The 25277-nt window shown below is 31.5% G+C and overlaps 1 protein-coding gene across 3 annotated transcripts in view; it reads right to left on the bottom strand.

The window, feature by feature from the left end:
- LOC105228580 (ras GTPase-activating protein raskol) overlaps positions 1-25277 on the bottom strand; it is a 254245-nt gene that overhangs the window by 155483 nt on the left and 73485 nt on the right. For all 3 annotated transcript variants that reach the window (XM_049455597.1, XM_049455598.1, XM_049455600.1), the window contains exons 2-3: positions 6402-6514; positions 4407-4572 (exon numbers count right to left, since the gene is read on the bottom strand). In XM_049455597.1, the coding sequence (XP_049311554.1) occupies positions 4407-4572; positions 6402-6514 (279 nt within the window). The remainder of the gene's footprint in view (positions 1-4406; positions 4573-6401; positions 6515-25277) is intronic.

The raw sequence follows: 25277 nt of genomic DNA, 5'->3' as shown, positions 1-25277 counted from the left end.
ATGTATATATTTTTTTATATGTATGTACGTATATTTGTATGTATAGTACATACATATGAAGCTGTTTGCGATTATCACCTGAATTCAGTGCACCTTGTTGCTGCTGTACATTGCGTTGTTTTCCATAACTTTTGTATGTAGTTTGCAACAAAGAATTTTTAAAATTTTAATTTTTAATTTCGTTATTTTGAAACTTGTTTATTTATTTAATTAAAAAATCTGTAATTTTTAATTTTTTTGTTAATTTAATTTTTAATTTATTCGAAATTTTTCAACTTTTTGTTTTGAATTTTGAAAATTTTTAGCAATTTATTTAATTCCAATTTTTTTAATTATTATTTATTAATTTTTCATAATTTATTTTATTTATATTTTTCACATTTTTGTTAATTATTATACTTTTTGTATTTTTTTTATTTTTGTAATTTTTTAATTCATGTTTTTAATTTTGATTTAATTAAAAAAAAAAATTAGATAAAATTTTAATTTTTTTATTCCTTATTTTGAATTTTTTTTAATTGATTTTATTTTTTGTAATTTTTTAATTCATGTTTTTAATTTTGATTTAATTAAAAAAAAAAATTAGATAAAATTTTAATTTTTTTATTCCTTATTTTGAAATTTTTTATAGTTTTTTTTTATTCTAATTTTTTAATTTAATTTTCCATTAATTTTTTTATTTATATTTTTTATATTGTACTAATGTTCTTTATATTTTTACATATTTGTTAATTTTAATTTTTTTTTAATTTTATTTTAGTTTTGAAATTAAAAAAAATATATATTATATCTAATTTTAATTTTTTTCTTTATTTTGAAACTTTTTTTTAATGAAAAATCGATGTACATATAGTTTATATTTTAAATTTTTTTTATTCTTTTTTTTTAATTTGTCGATTTTTTGTAATTTTTGTTTTTAATTTAAATTTTTTAGATTTTTGTTTTTTTAATTTGAATTTAGTTTATATTTTAAATTTTTTTTAATTTTTTTATTAATTTTTTTTTGTAATTTTTTTTTTTATTTAAATTTTTTAGAATTTTTGTTTTTTAATTATAATTTTTTTTTAATTATTTTAATTTTTGATTTTAATTTTATTTTTTTTTAATTAAATTTTTTTATTTTGAAACTTTTTATTTCATTTTTGTTATTTTGAAACTTTTTTATATTTTTTTTTGTTATAATTTTTTTTAATTTGTCGATTTTTTGTAATTTTTGTTTTTAATTTAAATTTTTTAGATTTTTTTTGAATTCTAAATAATTTTGTTAATTATTATTTTTTACGTATTTATTTTTTATTTATACTAATGTTCTTTATATTTCTACATTTTTGTTTTTAATTTTGAATTTAAGAAAATATTAGATTTTATTTTATTTGTATTATATGTATGTATGTATGTATATTTATATTGAACCTTTTTGTATTAAAAAATATGTAAGATAAAATTTTTTTCTAATTTTTTTTTTAATTTTTAAAATTTTTTTTTTAATTTCTCAATAAAATTTGAATTTTTATATTGAATTTTTGTATTAAAAAGTATGTAAAATAAGTGTTTTTTCTAAAAAATTTTTTTTTTTAATTTTTTAAATTATTTAAAAATTTTTTTTTTTTAATTTTTTTTTTAATTTTAATTTTGTTTATTTAATTTTTTTATAATATTTATTTTTAAATTTTAAATTTAAAACAAAAATGTTAAATATTTTATTTAAAATTTTATTTTCTCTTATGCCTTGCGTGCTTGCTGCCAACGAAATGATAGACATGATTTTTAGATATTTACACACAAATACATATGCATGTATGAGTATGTGAGAGTCTGTACTTAGGTATGTAATTGAATATGTATGATATTTTGTGCACTCCGTTGCGTATGAGTGATCATCGCCATTCTAGATTATTTATTTATTCATGAATTTATGTACATATACATATGTACGTGTGTACGAACGTATGTATGTAATTCGTTTTTAATTAGAACAGTGCAGCGAGCTTGTATGATTTCCAGTTAAATTAAGGGGAAACAACAACTAGTGAGACTTTCGAAAGTTTTGCATAGAAGTAAACAAAAAAATTAGATCACTCTACTCAAGTCGTCAAAAAAAGAGAAAAATTAATATGGTACACATGAAAGTGTGAAAAATAAAGGAAAATAACAAGTTATTACTAAAAGTAATAAAAAAAATATTAAAAAAGCTTTAAACTATAAGGAAATATTTTTTTTTTATTAATAATTTTCTTAACTGGCCACATGGCATTTTAATAAGGATGACCAATCCTTTTTTTAATATTCACAACAAAGAAAATACTCAATAATTGCGCATTAACCGCTGCTGTAGAATAAAAATCAGTTACGAAAGCCGTTTTAGTACATCAAACAAAAGACAACAACAATAAAACAATAAAGACAACAATAGAAACCAGAAATGTTAATCAAACCGAACGCATACGTCAAAAAATGCAACACCTACAACAACTTTAAATGACAATCGAGACAGCTAATCGACGACGCGGCACAAAGGCAGTTGACTGCTTGCCGGCTGGGCGACTGCGCAGGCAAATCGCTGATTTTCAGAGGCGACATTGTGTGGGATTGAATTGGACGGTGGGACCGTCGGTACTGCGGCGGCGATGGCGTAGTTATTGTGCTGAATGCGCGTGCATGCGTGACGGCAAAAGCAACAACAACAGCAGCAAACAATTGAGAAAATTGTAAATAAATAATATTGCGCATACAAAAATGCAGAAAGAGACAATGGAAGGGATGTTAAAAAGATAAAAAAGTTAAAAAATAAATAAATAAAAAAAATAAATAAAAAAATTAAAAAATAAATTAAAAATTAAAAAAAATATTATAAAATTTAAAAAAAATATATATAAAATAATAAAAATATAAAACAAAAACAAAAAATTTAAGAATTAAAAATGTTAACACCAATCATAACTAAAACGCTTAAAATAAATGTTAGATTTGTAACAAAAATTTGTATATTTCGACGAAAGTTTAAAAAATCTAAAAAGAAATAATAAAATAAACTATTAAAAAATTGCAAGTAAAAAAAAAATATTGAAAAGAAATTGTAAATAACCCTACTACATGCCAACAAAACTGCAAGCAACATTTTAACAACACACTGCATGCCAGCAACATGTTGCTGCAACATTACTAAACACCTTTAATGCATTTTATGCTGTCTTTTGTATTCATGTAGGTGTAAAGTGAGAAGGGAATGACTTGGCAATGAAACATTACACACTGGAGTATTCATGCTTTGTAACACTCTTCATTCGCTCTCCGAAACAGGCTTATAAAACCACAAATACACAGCTAATAATATGTGTGTTTGTGTGGGAGAAAGTGCCGGCTGTGTTTGTTGCTGCTTTTGTGTGAAGTTGTTGACATTGTCAACATTTTATTGACATTTCTGTTTTGATCGGCTGCTTTTCAGACAACAGCTGAGCTGGCTGATATTGGGAGCGCAAGGTGTGTAGTAAAGCTTTTGAAATATTTGCGGCGGTTTTAAGAAAAAATTTAGAAATCAAACAAAAAAGTAAAAGAATTGATTTAATCAATCAAAGACTTATACAAAAAAACGAAAAAAAATTTTTTTTAAAAAAAAAAATATTTTAAAAAAAAAAAAAATTTTTAAATAAAAAAAAAAAAATTTTTAAAAAAAAAAAAAAATTTTTTAAATAAAAAAAAAACAATTTTAAATAAAAAAAAACACAAATTTTTTTTTAATTAAAAAAAACAATTTTTTTAAATTAAAAAAAAAACAATTTTATTTTAAATAAAAAACATTTTTTTTATTAAAAAATATAGAATATTTTATCGAATTTGTTCTACTGTAATTTAATTTTTAATACAAAATTAATTATTTTTTTGTTATTTAAATTTGTAATTATTTTTTAACTTAATTTTGCAAATTTTTAACACATTTTTAATATGTACTCAACGATAAGCCTAAATGTAGGCAATAGCTAGGTTCTGCATCAGTCTTTATGAGAAGCCTACATTTAGGCTGATATTTAATAAACAACGCCGAAATTAAGAAAACCAAAAAGATCCATAATTACAAATTTATATACATAAATAAATTTCAAAATCAAACTATGGAGAATTTACCGGTACACTCTTTTTAAGTTAAAACTAAAAATAGCCGGCACCACATTAGGTTAGGAAGCTGAATCCTCTAAAGAGAGCTTGTCGATATCTTATTCAAGTGGTACATTATGAAGCTAACTCTGCTAATTAAGCAAATAAAGCGAGGAATGAACTCTTGAATACACTGTCCCTGAAGATTGAATTTAGACCAAATCTTTAGACTAAGATGTAGTTTTACAACCTTAAATATCTAGTTTTCTTCTTATGTAATTTTCATTAAAATATTAAATACTTTCTTCACTTACCTAATTCACTGTAGAGCGTCGTATTCAGCGCTATGTCCATGGGACATGTGTCGGAATCTTCCGGTTCCTCAGGTAACGTTGGCGGACCGTCCCACAAAGATTTTGCGGGCCGCCGCACACGATCTAACCGAACGCGTGGATATTCATTGAAGAGCACGTCTGTTAGCTGCATTTTGGGAAAGAGAAAGGCGTTAATATTAAAAGTCATGATGACATGAGTCTCTTAAAAAGTAATATACCAAAACAAGACATAAGAAATATATGAAATAAAGACAATAAGAAATATTTAGAATAAATAAAAATCCTAAGTTTGAATTCAAATTGAAGTTGCAAGCAATTTTACTTTATTCGCAAGTCTCAGTTAAGTCTCAGACAGTCCGAAAGGATTCGATAGAACTCGTTTTGGATGCTACTAGCAATGGCGAACCTTTCTATTAGGTAAAAGGGGACTTTGATTATTTCAGGGTCGTGTACTCAACCGATTGTCTTTTTTCAATGAAAAAAGAAGTGCAAACCAAATTTTAAGCTTCTAAACCAAATATACCAGGCGGCCAAACTACATATGATTGAAACGCTAAGGAGTAAGCTTACTATTAGCAAGAAATAAACGCAGGGAACCTTAATCCAAATTTAGTTCGATTCGAAAATACAAGAAGATAACATAGACACTTCTGAGGTCTATTGAAGCCACATCTCCCAAAACTTCCTTCAAGGACGTTTATTTTTCGGGACCTTAGAATTCAAACTTTTTTTTTAGTTTTCTTATCTTGAAGAGATTCAAGAGCTGCCATTTCATACAGAAAAAACAACAGTTGGGTGATTCCACCGGTTCATATTCTTCGAAAATAATATCGTTGAGAAAGTAACCATCAATGTCTGAAATTGAAGCTCGCGATCTCGGCAGCATCTGGTTTCAACAAGAGAACACTTTGCCGAGTAAATACGTTCACATTTTGGGCCGGTCGATTGCGTCGCTGCAACCAGCATTTGAAAGAGTTTATATTTAAAAAATAATGTTCTTTGAAATGATAATAAACATTTCACATAAAATTTGAAGCTTCTGTGTTTTTTCTTTAAAAAGGTAGGGACCCTCTAAATTGAACCCAAGCTTTTTTATATGACTTAGCCTTTTAGAGTCCAAAATGGTTAAATTTTTCGTATGACTGAGCATTTTAGAGTCCAAAGGGAGTGAACATCTTATAGCTACTACAGTCAATGTCTGGCAAATTTTTTTGACAAATAAAAGAAATTTTATAAAAAAAAAAGAAATTAATTAAATTTATACGCAAAAAAAAAAATAAATTGAATTTTTTAAATGTGAAATTAAATTAATTTTAGTAATTACAAAAATAAAAAAATAAACATTTCAAGGCATCGATTTACAGTAAATTACTACTCAACATAAGTAAACGTTACCCACCTCCTTTTTAGGCGTAGCCGGGAATATCTACGAGTTAGCATTGTTTAGGTAGTTTTTAATTTTTTTTTTTTGCAATTTTAGTATTGGTTTTGTGTATTTTTAGTAAGTGTGTTTTTGTATTTTGTGATTTAAGTGTTTGCAGCCGTTAATGGTGAATTTTAAATGTAGTGCGTGGTGTGTTTTTTTAGTAAGGTGTTACAGATATGTGTAGAAAGCGTACAATGAGAGCGTAGCGAAGGGAGAGAGCAAAAAAAATAGCGTTATGTTAATATTAGTAACATAATTATGTATGTTAATATTAGTAATATGCTATTAACATATTTTTAATAAGTAGATTTCTTAAAAAGCGTAAATTTTCATAAAAAATTTATAAAATCATTATTAATATATTTTCTAATATTTATGGCAGACATTTTTTACATAAATTTTATATATTTTGATATGTACATATGTAGTATATGTTGCAAAATTTGTTTTAAATATAAATAATTTTTTTATTCATAAAATATATACATATGTATATGAGTTATTTTCATTAGTTTTAATACAATAATTATTTTTGTTTTTGTACTTACCGATATCTCCTCACTGCAGTAAGCTGTGAAGGATTGCTCGTCCTGTTGCAGTACGCAGTAGAGTGGACTCCACGGCAGCGTTTTGTGTTTACGTGTGAGTTCGCCCTCGGATTCTGCAAGAGACAGGAGAGAATATATTGCAAATGTGTGAAAACAATTATACCATTAAAAATGTTTTATCGAAAAAAAGTAATTAATTAATTAAATTAAGCTTAATTAAATTAAATAGATCAAAATAAAATATTTTTTCAAAAGAAAAAAATATTAATTTAATTCAGAATCAAAAATTAAATAAAAAAAAAATCTATTAAAATAGACTGAACAATTAAATTAAATTAAATTAAATTAAAAGTTTAATTAAAATAGATAATGAATATGCAATAAATGTAATTAAATTAAATAAAGCAAATTAAAATTAATTTAAATGCAAAATAATTAATTAAATTAAGTAAATTATAATTAACTAAAATTACTTAATTAAAAAATATAGTGCTATATATTTTATAATTAACTAAATTTACTTAAATTAATTAATTATTAGATAAAGTTAAATTAAAGCAAAAATCTTATTGAGTAAACGAAAAAAAAATTATTAAAAAATATATATTTTATAATTAACTAAATTTACTTAAATTAATTAATTATTAGATAAAATTAAATTAAAGCAAAAATCTTATTGAGTAAACGAAAAAAAATTATTAAAAAATATAGTGCTATATATTTTATAATTAACTAAATTTACTTAAATTAATTAATTATTAGATAAAATTAAATTAAAGCAAAAATCTTATTAGGAAAACGAAAAAAAAATTTACAGTTAACATTTTTATGTGGCCGCTGGCAACTCTGACTTCCGCCATCTGGCGGTATGTTTTGCATACAAAAGGTTGGCGTCATAGATAACTAAGCAAAGACATAAACCACGAAAGCTGGCATAAAGTGGTATAAAATAAAATGTGTTGAGGAAAAATGCAAAATAAACATGTGAATATAAGTATGTACATGTAATGGTAAAGTACAGAATCTAGGAAATTACATAAGTAATTTAAAAAATATTTATACATTTAAATTTTCCTTAATTAATAAAACAAAAAAATTTAAATTTCGTTGGAAAATAAATTGCTGACGAAAAAAATTGTTAATATAGTAGTAGTCATTATAAGGATACTTTTTTTTGTTTTAATACAGAAAATATTTTTTGAAAATTATTCTAACTTTTTTAATAATTAAAATAGAAAAATTCATGTATTTTTTAATAAAGGAAAAATACGATACATCCATATAAAGTTTTAAAAATATTTACATATACATTTAAATTTGTCTTAATCAATAAAACAGTATATGTAAAATAATAAATTATAAACAAAAATAAAAAAAAGATCTTTTCTAAAATCTTTTTCTTAATAATTATTTAAATATTAATTTAAAAAATATTATTAAATGTTCCTTATTTTCAAAATAAAATAATTTAAAAAAGATTTACTAATATTTAATAAGATTTAATAATATTTTTTTAATTATTTTATTTCGAAAATAAGGAACATTTCATTTTAAATTAACACATTTTCATGAAACAGAAAAAAATTAAATGAAAACTAGTTTCATCTCCAGATAATTAAAATGTTCAATTCAAGTTTTTTTATTATTTATCATACATACATATGTATGTATCATACATAATCATATGTATCATACATACATACATATGATGTTTACTATAAAGTTTTTTACACCTATTAATATTTTCCGCGCATATACATACATACATACATAGTATTACATACACAGCTTGACAGAAGACTGCCTACAAATGTCGGCGAAAAATATTTCCTGTTTACATTTGAAAGCCAAAAACAAAAATAAAACAACACCAACTCAATGCAACACTGGCAAAAAGAGATATAAAGGCAATCCGTCAGCGTTCTGGGCATTGCAGAGACGCGCTGCTGCACCACCAGCTGTAGTCGCTCCAAATTGCAAACCAAAAAATATTAGAACCACAATCAAATCCATCAATTGTGTAGTAATTATTGGCGTAAAATGTGTCTGTGCGCGCCGTTTTAAGCTTTTATGGCGCGAATTAAATTTCGGCATTTCGCCGAATTTGATTTATGCTGGAGGGAATTAAATGTGGTGTTTAAGGTTTTTTGGTTTTTGGACTGGAGAAATTAAAATTTTTATATAACTTTTTGTGCATATGTGTATATTCATAAGTTTCGCTTGAGTTCACTAAACTTTATGCCTATTTAGCGTAATTAATGAAGCATAGCCCAAAATATTTATAACAAAAACACGCATATACATACATATGTACATACATATATGAGATACACATACATAATGGTATTTATACATGTGTATATGAAATGTATGAGCAAAAAATAGTAAGACTTTGTTCATAATTTAAAAATTCTTAAAATTCTTAATTAATTTTCCAAAATCTATGTCGTCCTTCTCAAACTAATCCCCCTTGGCTTGGTTGTCGGCCCGCAATTCCGTCCACTTTTAGTTTATTCTGCAAATATTTTTTAAAAATAATTTATAGAGATTTTTCTCTTTTATTTAATTTTTTTCTTTTTGTGCTATATTAAATTATTTTTTTTTTAAATTATCATTTAATTATTTTTTTTTATATATATTTTTTTTAAAATTTTTTTTTTAATTATTTTTTTTTTTTATTATACCCTGACTTTAGTAAATTAATTGTAATTAATAACGGTTTTATATTTTTCTCTCATTAAATATTTTAATTTTTTGAGAGACTATTAATATTTAGTATTTTTCTGGTTTTATGTTTTGCCTATTTTAATTCTTCATTAATTTGTTTAAAAGGTTTCTTTGTAGTTCATTTTATGAATATGTTTTTTAAAAATAATTTATAGAAATTTTTCTCTTTTATTTAATTTTTTTCTTTTGTCTTTAAATTATTTTTTTTTTATTTCGAAATTTTTTTAAATAATTTTTTTTTAAATAATTTTTTTTTATTTTTTTTTTTAATATTTTTTTAAAATAACTTTGTTTTTAATATTTTTTTTTTTACTATTCCATACCCTGACTTTAGTAAATTAATTTTAATTAATAACAGTTTTTTTTTATTTTTCTCTCATTAAATATTTTAAATTTTTTTATATTATAATTTTTTTTCCAGCCAGAAACAGAAGCTAAAGTTTTTTTTTGTTCTTGTTTTATTTGTAATATTTTTTTTATTAATTTTTGGTACTCAATGCATTTTTTATAAAAATAATTTAAATATTAGCATTATTAAAAATTTAATATTTTTTTTAACTCAAATATTTTTTTTATTTAATTTTTTTTTTTTAATTATTTTTTTTAATATTTTTTTAATTTTTTTTTTTAGCTTCCTTTTTGTTTTATTTTCTCCATTTATATGTTTTCTTTTAACTTATGTATATTCCTTATAATAGCTGAAAATGTGTTGTAATTAGATCTTCGATATACATATGTATGTATTTTCGCTGATTTGCCAAATGTCGTTGGCCCCTTTTCGCTTTTGCTGCAAACGCATTAATTGTTATTACTCTTTACAAGTTAATTTTGGTGCCAAAAATTTTATTCGTCAACAAAAAATATCAATAGAGTTATTACATATGTATGTACATATGTTTTTTACTTTAAATTACTTTTTAAAACTTTTTTTTATCAAGTGAAGTGAAGCGAACAAATTTTACACAAAAATGCATGAGCACACTCACACACACCACACTTTATGAATACTTTATTTAGACAAACAGTTACGTTGGTACGTGCCACAGTGACCGCTGTGTGTAATGGGGTAACTAACAATAATTTGTCCATTTTTTATGGTCAAAAGCGGCAGTCGCGGCTAAGTTAACAGCTAAAACAAAAACAACAATGTTGCCATACTTAAAGGTAACTTCATATTATGCGAACATACATACATACATGTATGTTTATAAATGCGGACAGCAAGTAGCCAAGTTATGGATGAGTGTCCGCTAATTTTAAGTTTATTTATATGTGGTATTTGTATGCGTGAATTTGTTTGCTTGCGGGTTTTCCTATGTAAAGCAAGTAGCAAGCAGAACTAATTTGTTTTAACCGCTGAGCAGCAAAATCTCTGCATAAAGTCTTCTTTATAACTGCTTGGATGTTCAGATTTATACAAATACTCATATGTACATACATTCATACATACATAAATATGTAGTATGTGTATATGTGCGTCGTACTTTACCGATACTTTATGAAAACCATTACGGCATACATATTTTTATATTATATATGTATGTATAACTAAACGTATAAAATGTGCCAAGAGGCAGTCAACTAGCCAGACTAGATCATGATTTAGAACCCAATCTTTATGTCAATCTTAATTTCATCACAATCACGATCCACATCCCAATCACAATACAAATATCTATATGTATCTCCCGTTCAATCTCAAGATCAAACTCAATATCTATCCCTATCTCTATCTCCATCGCTATCTCAATCTAAATCTTAATCTCTATCTCTATCTCAATCCTTATTCCAAACTCAATCCTAATCCCAATATCTATCTCTCTATCTTTATCACAATACAAATATCTATCCCACGCTCTAAATCTCAATATGGCTCTATCTCAGACTCATTCTCAATCTAAATCTGAAGCTCTATCTCAGTGGCAATCTCTATCTTTTTTTGTGAATATCAATCACAAACTTAATATCAATTCCTATCTAAATGTCAGTCTCAATCCCTATCCCTATGAACCCGGAGAATTGAAACTGTCGTACGTACATATGTATGCATATTTAACGGAGTTTCCGATGTTCAATATCAGCAATTAGAATCTAGAATAGCTGATCACTTTGTGAGAAGAGCTCTCATGCAAAAACTTCTAGAATGGTTTCTAATCAATTATCGAACCCGGGAACAGTAGTCAATTACCGAACCGACTCATTTGTGATGGGCTTCTTGCCCAACTCTCTTTCTGACCATCTTCTATTGCCTACACTTGCTTTGCTTTCTTTCGCTCTTACATTTACAAAATTATGTACAGTAAAATGGCAATAACCGCGGTAATGGAAAGCAAGCCGACTGCGGCAAACCCACTTAGTTGCGGTCATTGGTTTGGTAAGTAATTTGTTGTTTGGAATTCTTTTATTCTTTATATTTCTAGTCTTCATTGCTTTTTTACTTTCAACCTTCGTTATAGAAGATGATTTAATGCTTTATTTTCATATTTATTCATAGAAATTATGAAAGGAAGGCGGAGGCCTACAACTCCAGCGTAAGCTTTACATGCTTTAGCATACATACATATGTATGTATTTGTTATACTCTTTGCAACCTGTTGCTACAGAGTATATGTAATAGTTTCGTTCATCTGCTATTTGCAAGAGTATAAGATGCCTTATTGCACCCGAAATTAGCCCTTCCTTACTTGTTAATTATATGCTTTTGTTCATAGAATTATACAAACATAATTATGTATTTATATACATACATATAATATACATACATATGATTATAAACAGTTTTAATATAAAATGGGTGTACATACATACATATGTACATACTAAGTGCTTAGTGAGCACTGCTCACCCTTACCTTTTACTGCGTGCACGTAATTAATTTCTTTCGATTAAACTTACGTACGGATATTTTAAACGAACAATAAAAACAATTTAATATCACCAATATTGACATATGTATGTATTTCTCACAAAACTTAGATTTACTACTATACACATAAGTATGTACGCGAAGTTGGGAATGTTCGAGTAAAAGCACATTTTCCCCACGAGCATGCTGAGACATGTTTGCCAAACCAACACTTTATGCAATGCTTTGCTAAATTATATTTGCACACTTTCACTTCAATTAATTAACACACTTATCACTTTACATTGACACATTCTAATAATTAATAAATAATAATACTCAAAAAACTCCTCTAAATGATTAATTTATTACTTTTTCACAAACTTTGATCGCGATCGCGTACCGCTCGCATTTACCGACACACGACTATGACACCGAGAATGTTAACGAAAATGAATGAAACTGTGTTGACATTCGGTCATTCAGTTGCAGGCTCTCCTATTTCGTGATGACGGGACAACAACTGCTTTGTTGTATGTGCAAATATGTAACATTCCTACACTGCTGTGTATGCTGTAACGAAATTACAGGATCACTCGTCGGATTTGCAGTAACATAAAACGAACAAATTACATTGCTTTGCTGTTTGTCCGGGATTATAACTTGAATTGCTGTTTATTAACATTAATGCTAATAAAAAGTGACTGCTTTGTTTTTATACTCTTGCAACATGTTGCTACAGAGCTTCTGGAACTACTTATTTGATGCATAAAATGAAGGCGATTTTCAAAGGCAGTCCTAACTGCGCCAAATATCCAAATATCAGAAAAAGTTGTAAATATAAATTATTTGTGGATTCAGAGATATAGAAGAAAATCTGAGAAGGATTTGTAACTGCTTCTTATCACCACAGCGCAGTCTGTGGAAACGAAAAACTCAGGATACAAAGATATACGAGAAGAGACTTTCATTCCAGCCACCTTTCCTTGTACTGTTTGGGTTCAATTTACAACAACAACATCAATAACAATTACAAAAATTATTTAGAGCAGCTTTTACAATAAATATTGGCATTTTTCCAAACCGCGCGGCGCAGTAATAAGCGGCGGCTTGGCAACCACACTGCAACGCAGCAACCCACCAAACTGCAGTATAAATGTTTGTTTTTTATATATAGATATAGTTATCAATATATATGTTTATACCTTAATGAAATGCTAATCTATGTGTGATTTTCCTTCGCGCTCACAGCATAAATTGCAAGTGTTATGAAAAGCATATTTGCTAAATTATACTTTGCAAATGCAAATTTATGCACTACATGCCAACACACATTCATATGTAAATATGTTTCTGTTAAAACCAGCTGATTACGCAATTAAAAAATGCACTTGCTTATAAAATAAATATGTTATTACATTTTGATAGCGTTGCTTGTGAAAATTTCCGCACATTTACTCACTTGGTGACGCGCGGAAGCTGTTGCCGCAGCGCCGAGACTGTGCGTCCGCCGTTTGGCTGCCGTTGCTTCACATGCATTGAACAATAGCAAATAAAAAACCGTTTGTCGTAAAAAATTGCGCACGCATTTGAAACATTGCGCTCATTTGCATTTGGTTTTAATCTGCACGCATTTTCCGCAAACACAGAGTTGCATTTCAACATTTTTTAATTTTTCGCATCGCTTTTAATAATTTATAATTTTTATGCGAAGTTTGCGTGTGTAAAAATTATGTGCACTGAATTTTACAATGCATTTTTAGTAGCCTACTTACTTTAAGTTTTCGTCCGCCCCCCACAAATTGCACTTTGTGTCCACTGGACCACGAATTTTTCCCATACTGCAGTACAATTGTATATTTTCCATTACTTTTATATCGTTATTATTAGTTTTATGTTTTGAAAAGGATGCCAATAAAATTGCATAATTATTTTATGATGAATGAACTACAGCGAGTTGCCAACTAACCAATAATTGCAGAAGAAGTTATAATTTCAGTATATTTGGCTAGATCATAGGTTAGAGTGTGGACTACTGCTGGTAATTTACGCCTAGTATAGGGTGATTTTTTAAGAGCTTGATAACTTTTTTTAAAAAAAAAAAACGCATAAAATTTGCAAAATCTCATCGGTTCTTTATTTGAAACGTTAGATTGGTTCATGACATTTACTTTTTGAAGATAATTTCATTTAAATGTTGACCGCGGCTGCGTCTTAGGTGGTCCATTCGGAAAGTCCAATTTTGGGCAACTTTTTCGAGCATTTCGGCCGGAATAGCCCGAATTTCTTCGGAAATGTTGTCTTCCAAAGCTGGAATAGTTGCTGGCTTATTTCTGTAGACTTTAGACTTGACGTAGCCCCACAAAAAATAGTCTAAAGGCGTTAAATCGCATGATCTTGGTGGCCAACTTACGGGTCCATTTCTTGAGATGAATTGTTGTCCGAAGTTTTCCCTCAAAATGGCCATAGAATCGCGAGCTGTGTGGCATGTAGCGCCATCTTGTTGAAACCACATGTCAACCAAGTTCAGTTCTTCCATTTTTGGCAACAAAAAGTTTGTTAGCATCGAACGATAGCGATCGCCATTCACCGTAACGTTGCGTCCAACAGCATCTTTGAAAAAATACGGTCCAATGATTCCACCAGCGTACAAACCACACCAAACAGTGCATTTTTCGGGATGCATGGGCAGTTCTTGAACGGCTTCTGGTTGCTCTTCACCCCAAATGCGGCAATTTTGCTTATTTACGTAGCCATTCAACCAGAAATGAGCCTCATCGCTGAACAAAACACGCGCGCGAAACACATTTCGAACCGAACACTGATTTTGGTAATAAAATTCAATGATTTGCAAGCGTTGCTCGTTAGTAAGTCTATTCATGATGAAATGTCAAAGCATACTGAGCATCTTTCTCTTTGACACCATGTCTGAAATCCCACGTGATCTGTCAAATACTAATGCATGAAAATCCTAACCTCAAAAAAATCACCCGTTAGAACTATTTTTAAATATTTATTATAAAGTTTTGAAGCAAGCTAAAGCGGACATCCCTACCAACGGTTTGGAAAAACAATAGAGTTCATGCCTACCTTATACTAACTAGTATGGACACAAACCACTTAAATATTATATACTGAGTATATTTCTTAACTTCTTACTTAAAACTTCCAAATCTATTTCTGTTGAACCCTATTTTCACAACTAAAAACCTGTCCTTGCTAAATTTTTGAAAAAATTTACACACCTCATCTTTACTGTGCTTAAAACCTCGACTGATATTGTATAGCACCATAAATATTTTCTTAGCTTTCTGAATGTAATGTGGGTGGATCTGAAAAAGGTGACAAATGCTGACGAAGTGGCAGTTTCGGTTAGATGTTAATTCCAGAATACCCCCGCTAACCTTATGTAGCCTATATTAAATGATAGTAATTGATGGACTGAAATTGAATGTTGCAAGACAGAGCAAGTATTGTTTACTTGGAAACAGAATATTCCAGAAATTGCGATGCCATTATTAAATGGTGCCAGGCTAGTAATAGGAGATAAGACTCGCTACTTAGGGCTAATATTGGGCAGGAGGCTCTCCTAGAAACCAAATTTGGAAGTTAAGATAAAAAAAGGCATATACAGTACTCGAGATTTCGGGATTAAAGTTACGAGTAGCTCACTGGCTTTACAAAGCAGTTGCAAGACGGATTTGGACTTATGACATATTGGTATTGTGGACAATGGCGGAAAAAAATGCGCGTGGTAAGACGTAAGGTGAGCATACAAGGAGCAGCCAGTATTTGCATTAGTAAAACTCTCAGTTCAACGTCAAGCCAGGCACTTAACGCATTTTACACTTGCTGCCAACAGACTTATTTTAGAAGCTAATGACAGCAAAGTCAGCGCTTAGACTACGCGAATCCTCCCTTTCAGTCACCAGTAACAAAGCACATTCTATGATAAAAAAAAAAAGTTCCCGTTCCCTTCACCGTGGATTTGCGAAATCCTAAAGAGTTTAATCCAAATTCGGACCCAATATTACCTTTGCTTCCAGAGAAAAGTAGGGAAGTGGCGTGATAAACAATTTCGAAAAGATAAACATCTAAATGGATGATTCCAAACTAAATAACCAAGGGAAAGTAGGTTTGTCGTTTAAACAACAAGAGCTCTCGCCTGCCTAGTTATAGCTTCCTTCCTTAGATTCAGTTGTATGAATTAATTCTTTTTACCCTCATTGATTGGCAAATCGTTTGGTACCGTAATAGGAGATTACAACAGTCGATCTTTCCCACGACTGTCGGGTCTACCTAACCGGAACGGATCCGGATCCAGATTTTTATTCGAACAAGGAGTTGAATTCTGCCATTACAACAACAACAACAACTAAAACCTGCGGCAAGTTTAGAATTCGATAGTTTTTCTGTCGGATCGTGGTTTTCGAAGAATTAATTTTAAGCTGTAGAAAAATAAGATATTTTTTAATTGACACTGTTGCAAAAGCCGCGGATCTGGGCTCTAATGCACCTGTAGGCAATTCCAGAACCAACATCTATGTAGACAGCCAAGCAGCAATTAAGGCAATAACCCCGTTTCGTATATCGACCAGAAGTGTCTTGGGTAGCAGGACAGCATTGGCCCAGTAGAATTTAAGGTTCCAAACCACAAAGTCATCAAGGAAATAGAAGACGAGATTGCCAAGAATGGTATCGGCTAACATTCGAAAACGTTATCAACATTGGGAAACCCATGCATTATCTATACGACGATCTCGATAGAACCATGGTAAAGAAAATCAAAAGCCGATGGAACGAGCTACGTAGCACTAGATAGAAGAAACTGTAGAAACATGATACGAATACTAACTGGTCACTGTCTGGTGGCGACACATATCCGCACGATGGGGTTGACAGGTCGAGAAGGCTGCAAGAAATGTCTAGAACCACCACCTGCCGCCTGGAAAAGAATGGAGCATCTCTTGTGCACTTGTTCCGCATTGGCAAGACTGCGCTGTAAGCATCTGGGCTCCCTACGGTATGATACACGGGAGGAGGTATCGATAGTGGGGCCGCAGAGTCTGTTAAAATTCGCGTCAGGTGCAGGCTTTCTAAAGATGACTACTCTACTTGGACCTAGCAACTAAGCTTCATCTGTCTATGCGTGACTTATTGGCCTAATAGATTAACCTAACCTAATTGACACAGACTTTTGCATACTTTTAATTTGATTTAAAAAAAAAAAACGTATAAATTATTAGTAAAATAAAAAGAAAAAATGTATTTAAAGAAAAATTAATAAACAATGAAATAACTAAAAAATATTAAGGTATATGATAATCAATTCGATTTTAATCTCCGCTCCATTAACCAAAACTATGGCAATTCAGTGCAATTTGCTTGGCATCAATACCTAATAAGGCATTAAGCGATTAAATTGCTTTATGTAAAAATGTATATATTTTATATTTACATATGTACACGCATATAAACAATAACTTATAAAGCATGTCATTAACAAAATATTTAATATCAAATAAATGCGAAATCCGTAGCCTTTGTAGTTTTCTTTCTATGAATTTGGAGTCGCCTTTCATTCTGACCTTCAAAATTTATTAATAATTTCCATAATGATGATTCCAAATTTTATATATTAGCTTGTGGCGAACACGAAATTTGATTTCCTTTTAAATGACATGAAGTGTTGAGGCTTTTATAGCTGGATGTGCTCAATTATACAGTAAGTAAAGCGTATAAATTTAGGTTATGTTGTGGTTAATTTAGGAAGTGACATGATTTTTGTTAGTTATTGTCATAATTATTTTTTAAATAAGCATGCAAGTCTTTCAAATAACATTAAACCAGTTTTTCTGGAACAAATTTAAAATATAGGCTGACTTTTTAATGCTTCTAGCTCAATAGAAACGCTATTATGACCTCACGAATACTGAAGATAAACGAGAAAGATCTAACCATTATTGGCATAATTAGACAGGAAACATAGTCTATAAGACTAATGGCAGCCTTATACATGGACTGATGATATGTATAAAGCTTCGAAAACCGCTGGACATGTATTAACTATATATACTATAGTGGAGGATCTACCGAAATATTAAAGAGCATAACTTTGTTTTCAAAAAGGTAGATAATAGTTCAATAAATCCTACTTTTTTTGGAACTCTAACACAGATGTGAATTTTGAGCTCACCGAAACTCCAAAAACAATCTCAGAACAATTCTTTTCTTCTACCTTTACCAACTTCAAAAACAAACTCCAAAAATGTCCTCAAACAATTATATTCTTCTACCTTTCATAAGCTTCAAAAGTAAACTTTTAAGAAAAAATAATTTTGAAATATTTGATGGGAGTAGTCAACAGAACTTCTAAGAATCTACCCTGAAAACACTACCAAATTGGAAAACTGGTAGCGATGCAGTATTTTTGAATTTAGAAAACTGGATTCTTCTCCTTAAAATTTTCATAAGATTTTCATTGCCTTAGACACAATAACCCGTTGGATTTATTCTGTTGACGTCCTCATCGTATTACTGAGAAATACGAAAATACGAAGTTTACTTCGTCAGACGATTTCTGCCCAGGTTCACATTTTCCTGGCTAGAGTAGTACCAAATTCAATGCTTCATCAGTCTTCTATCTAAGTGTACTATTGCGAGAAGTGTTGAGGATAGTTCTTCAGTCATCCTATATACCGTTTCCCCGTATAGGTTAGGTTAGGTTTGATGGCTGATCAAAGATCGCACGTGGAATACTATACGTAGTCCTTTGTAAGGCGATAGAAAAGAAGAACCCCTGTGTTCGAACTTATAAATTATTAAAACACTTAGTGGCCAATACAATTGCACGGGCGTTTAATTTCCTTTCCCGCCAGCTCGGTGGGATGTCGCTCCCAAGTGATTAAGTCTTGACCTCCCAACCGTGGAACAGTCAAGAAAGAAGTGTTGAGTTTTCAAGTAATTTTCTTCCATACAGCTTTTGCAGATGGCGACTGGTATAATTCCCAGATTTACTGCGTGGACGCAAATAAGGTAATGACCCGTTTAAAATCACAAAACCTGAAAGAGGCTAGCCTTAGCAAAAAGGGCAAAAAGAGATCCCTTGCTTTCGATCTGGGCCAAAAGGCTTTTGCGACAGCGCATGCGTTTAATTTCCTTTCCCGCCAGCTCGGTGGGATGTCGCTCCCAAGTGATTAAGTCTTGACCTCCCAACCGTGGAATAGACACGAAGGAAGTGTTGTTTTCAAGTCATTTTCTTCCATACAGCTTCTGCAGATTGCGGCTGGTATAATTCCCAGATTTACTGCGTGGGCGCCCATTTAAAGTCCCAAAACCGGAAAGAGGCTAACCTTAATGAGTCCAAAAAGAGATCCCTTGCGTTCGATCTTGGACCAAAAGGCTTTTGCGACAGCGCAGGTACCGATGGTGGCCCAGCGCTGACCAAGAAGCTCCTGCGAAGTCCATCTGCAGCTTTCTCCGGATACTCTACTATGTAACTTGTAACTGAAGTTATAGTATGGATACTCTAGATGACACGCCTTTCAGTTTTTGGAAATTCACAATGACTAGTTGAAGGTTTATTAAACTCCTGTTGAGTTTCCGTATTGAATGTAATTCAAGCTGAGTACTTATGAGCAATTGATATAATCTTAAATGAAGAACCTTCATAGATCGTGACAAAAATTCCTTGACCTTCAGCCATTCGAAACGCATCATGAAATCCACTGTACCCAGTCTTCAAGATCAGATTACTTATTCTTGAGATTCTAGCCTGCTAATATACATACATCCGTTGCAAATTGAGTCTTTTACGAGACACGGTTCTAGCTCCCTAAGCCTTTCTTCTATTTTATTTTCAGCGTTTCCCCCCACAAACCCCATCATGGTCCAGTGTTGCCATCTACCAACACTAACTACACAAAAACCATTCTAGTTGGAGTAATGGGTCAACTTCACGCCGAAAATTAATTTGTTTTTAATTGAATATTTTAATTTGCATAATAAAATCTTCTGCTTAACTGTCACTACTGCTAATCTGGTCCACTCTTCTCGGCGCCCGCGTGCTCACACTTGCTTGCACTTTAATTACGCTAATTGCACAATTTTCTGGCGCGCACACCAGCACTACCGACGCCAGCCGCGCGCGTTCATTGACCTCAAAAAAGCGAACAAAAAACTTAATTCGAAAATAATGTGTTTGTTCTGTGGCAAATTGCAGCATCGCTAAATATGCGCTTTCAGGCGCGCGTCTCCGCCTCTTCTTCGCGCCATTAAATGGCGTAACATATTTAGGTTGTGCTCAATTGTGTATGTGTGCGTGTGTGTGTCAGCGACATTCCTTCAATGAAAGTATTCTAATTTTAATTCATTTAATTTTAGCCCTAACAGAAATAATTTAGAATGTGAACATTTAGAATTTTTGCTATTGTTGTTGGATGTCTTTTTTAGGATACTGTCAACGTCACGCTTGTCGATAACTGTAAATATTAGGTGGTTGCGGTGATTTAAAATTATTTTTTGAATTTCCAATATTTTCGCTTCCAAAGCCATTGAAGAGGAACTTCATAAAATGAACACTTCTATCATAAGGTAATTTTCATAGAGTAACTTCGCAATAAACTTCATCAAGACACTGTACTTATCATCAAGTCTTCTTCAGAGTATTTGAGTCTTCACAACCTAACGAGCTAGATCAGATCTTAAACCGTCAGAAAATAAATATTTTCAGGCTTCGAATATATCTCTAATTCCTTGAGTTCTACTGAGACTGAAATGAAGCCTGGCTCTTGAATCTTCTAATATTCATCATACTGGAACTCATAAAATCAAAGATTCGACTTTCCGGACTAAGTGTATATTCAGAGCTCAACCTGACTGAGACTGTGGTTTGTAAGGCGGTGGAATCATAGGTCCATATTTTTTTTTCAAAAATGATACCGATGGAAACGTAACCGTCAATGGCGATGGCGTCATGATAACGAACTATTTGATGCCTGAAATTTAAGCTCATGATCTCGCCAACATTTGGTTTCAACAAGACGGCGCCACTTCCCACACATCGCATGAAGCAATGGATTTATTGAGAAAACACTTTGGTCAGCAGATATTTTCACGTTTTGGGCTGGTCGATTGGCCACCAAGATCGTGGGATATCACAACGTTAGAATTTTTCCTGTGGAGATTTGTAAAGTCTGAAGTCTATGCGGACAATCCCTCTTCGATTAAGGCCTTGGAGCAAAAGATCACGCGTGTCATTCGCCAGTTACCAGTTGAAACTCTTGAACGAGTCATCGAAAATTGGACTCAACGGATGAACCATCTGAGACGTAACCGCGGCCAACATTTGAAAGAGATAATCGAAACTAAGTGCCAAAGAATGTTCTTTAGAGTGATAATAAACATTCCTCATTAAATTTGAAGTTTCTGTGTTTTTTTCTTTAGAAATGTAGGGGACCTCGGAAAGGATCGCCTATCTATACACTAAAACCGCTGATCATTAACGAATAAATGTTAAGAATTGTCATCCTTTGATTAAAATCGCTTTATACAGACGACTCAAAGATTCTGCACTAACTTTTTTTAGATATTCTAAAGCATTTGAAAAATCATTACAAAAGGATGGTTCTACTTCGAGACTCCAAGTCTCTACTAATTGTGGATCGCATTATCCTTTGCTAATATATTTTAACTACTGACCCAAATGGCGACCCAAATGGCTACTCCTCAATCACCACAAGTTCAACAAGGATCTTGATTTATCGTTTTACTGTGATTCTGAATCCCACATAACCTACCCTAACCTCAAATGTCGCAATTAATCAGAAATTACTCAAAAAGTATTGGGCAGCAACGCTGCGACTTTACATAAATTGAAAAATAAATAATAAATCACTTGTTCAATGTACTCGTATGTAAATATTTATGCACATACCAGAATATAAGTCAGCGTGCCACTAGCAAGAATCTTTCAATTATCAGCTTTTGCGACTGGTCCGCGCTTGAGTTTCTTGAACTCGCTGCTCAGTCTACTCCACTGACATTGAAATTCAGAAATATGAGCGCTTTTCCGCAACAAGAAAAAACAAATAACGGCGATATGAAGTTGCAAAATAACGTAGATACATATAGATTTTAAGGTATGTGTGTGTTTGCGTGTGAAGCATGCAAGCGGTGAATAACCGGAGGCGGTAACTTATCAAAATTTCGTTGAAGAAATCTTTAAATCACGAACGTTCGAAAGCAGTAGCCGGCCAAGTGCGAGGCGAGCTTAAGGTCACAAAGAAGCATTGTTTCAATATTTCTTTTGTTTTTTGAACTTTGTTTTATCGCGAGAAATATTCATATGTAATAGCTCGAAGTGGAAAGCTACTACTTTTTATAAACTCAGAGGTTAGGATGAACTAGAATAGTACCAACAGCTTCATTTCAAAGATCTGAAATACATTTTTTAGGATTAACTCATCTAAAATTGCACTCAGAGATAATTTTTTCACCTGAGAATTAAGTTAAGTAAGTGGCCAGAGTCAGATCTGTAACTTATACTTCAATGGCTTTCATATTTCGGTTCATATGGCAGTCCAACAGTCCGAACTTGGTCTCATTATTTGCGTTTCTTTAGTACTAACCCTTCAGTGGGTAAATATAGAAACTGTCGAGCTTGTTTCAGAGCTACCTTTGATATGCTTCAACAACAAATCTGTCGCAAAAGAAGAGACCAAGAAAAGGAGTCGATACATCAAACAAACTGACAGAACGAAAGAAAACATCGTGATTAAATTTGTATCCATTACACTGGAACGGGGCTTAATAATAAAGCACATAACTACTAATAGGTAGTCGGAAGTTGCAGAAGATGAAGTCTGACCGTCTCTGACTGGTTTAAATGCATAAACGCCACTCTTACGGGCATAACTTCAGCTTGAAATCCGCACACAAGACCGGTAGGAAGCTGCTGTCTGTAAACTAACTACGCTAATCTTGCCATCCAGCTAAACCAAACTAAAATTTAGAAAATAATATACATAGGTCGCAGCTCCAGGCTTTACACCATTCTTCAAACATATCTCGAATGATTAATGATTGTACCATACCCAGTATAGTGTCGTTCCTGCAATACATCATTCCAATCCATCCGAAATGAAGCCTAAACTTCCGATTAAAGCCCAATCCTTCTGGTTTAAGGTACAGAGATTGCGCTTATGAGGTTTTCAAGTTAAGTATTACTCCCATTATCCGGTAACTACTTTACTAAGGGCGTGGCACGAAAAATTCCTCGCATAGGGTGTCTAAACGTAAACGCTGTCGTACTTACGTATTTTTATTAGCATTCCTTTTTTGATCACGCGAGTACAAAGTACAAGGTGATTGGCATAAAGTAGCGTTAATGAGTTTTTTTTACAAATTTTTATCGGTGAACATTATATACATACAAGTATATAAAACACCAACATACAACATGTTATCGATAAAATGTAGATTTATGTTTATTATGTAAATTGCTGGTAACACTGCTGCTTTGTCGGGTCATCCGCACTAAAGTGGCGTGGGTAGGCGGTACTGAGTAGGTTGACGACAAATTGGTGTCATAAAAAATTGTATTATGAGGTGTATTAGCATATAAAATAGTTTTTAGTTTGCTTAGAGTGGCTAATCGTCGTTAAAAATAAATGAAATATATTTACTGACCAATTGGATTAAAGGTCAAAGAGGATAATAGCTTAGAAAATTGGAGAAACTTGATCTTTTAGCTTGTTTCCGTATTACAAGAAGCATTTCAAACAAAAGATTCCTCAGAAAATAGAAAAAGATAATCTGAAGGACAGAAAGCACAATACTATGCAGTGAATCGGAGCCACCAAACCATCGTCCGCGAGAATGTGACTAAGGATTTCATTTAACATGATCAAGGAGCGAAGTCCTAACTCTTCTGAAAAATCAGAAGACTTGTTATAGTTTCGAGTATCACTACTCCGACTCCACCCAGTAAACTATAGACATTTTTTATCTGTCACAAATCGCGCATTGACTTCTAAGAATTCACAGTTGCAAGGACTGTGGTGGTTAAAAAATCGTCGTTATGTATATTAAGTAGTAGGATCAAATTTAGAACTGCTTTTATAACAAATAAAGCAGCAATAGCAGTTCTTAATTTGGAAAAGGATTGTCATACTAAAAGTTTTTATAGCCTATTTTGTCTAGTTGGGAAGGCAACACGTTTATTTTCTCTTCAGAAGCTTCATTTGAATGCTTACAACAATTTTTCTATGTATAAGTCGTCAAAATAGAAAACGAGGTATGAATAGGTGACTCTCTTTCCACTTTGGAATCCGGAACTAGGGTCCAGGCGACTTAAACATGTTGATAACTCCTTAGAAAAAGAGCTCACAAGGTTCGTATCTCATATATGTATGTAGATAATGGAGATGACATAATCTAACTATATACATCAACTTCATTTCGAAAAGTGGGCGGTTTTTTTTATATATGGCTCAAGCAGCTCACAACTTCCGGTCCTGTATCCGTTTGAGCTGAGCTAAAGAGAGAAAGCGAACCATACCATACCTCCCCAGGATTGTGCGCCACGTAGAAAACGTCCCCAATAAAAGGGTAGAAGCAGTATCGGATGAGAGACCCCCCTCTTTTGACGACCGCGGCCCAACGCAGAACAACTCTTGCCAACAGGTACTACTTCGGACTAAGTAGACAATTAAGAAGTAAAGTCCTCTCTCGACGAAAAAAGACAAAATTCTATAAGTCGCTCATGAAAACTTATCATCCTTTCCGCATTGGCAATGGCGGGTATCGCATTCGATAGAACACTTGGAATCACCAATTGGCGCCAATCACGGAAAAGCAGGAACGACTGGCGCGCTTTTGTAAACCCGGCTATAAGCGCGTAAGCGGTGTCTATGCCAATAAAGAAGATGAAAGAGGTAGCATAGTGGCGGAAAGCTCAGGGTACTAGATGCTAGAGACTGAGTTATATGGAGGACTTTGTTGTTTGTTAAACAAAAACAATAGAAAAAAGTCTCAAATATTTGTTTGCGGGCCAAGAAGTCAAAGTACCGTTAGCTAAGTAAAATTACCTCTGTATGGTAAACAAATGCATTGCAAGTATTTTTTATTTACTTATTCAACTTGCCTCATATGTACTTATGTATGCAAAAATCGCATGCTCCAATTCTTCGTTGCTGATTTTTTCCGCACGCTCGACTATTCTATTTCCACTTGATTTCCGCAATATCTAAGCTGCATAGTTTTCCCAATGCAGCTCAATTTCATGCCAAACAATAAAGAAATCA

The sequence above is a fragment of the Bactrocera dorsalis genome, chromosome 4, assembly GCF_023373825.1.
Source record: "Bactrocera dorsalis isolate Fly_Bdor chromosome 4, ASM2337382v1, whole genome shotgun sequence".
NCBI classification, from domain to species: domain Eukaryota; kingdom Metazoa; phylum Arthropoda; class Insecta; order Diptera; family Tephritidae; genus Bactrocera; species Bactrocera dorsalis.
The sequence above is the reverse complement of the archived record's forward strand: the minus strand, read 5'-3'. Positions and strand labels throughout refer to the sequence as shown.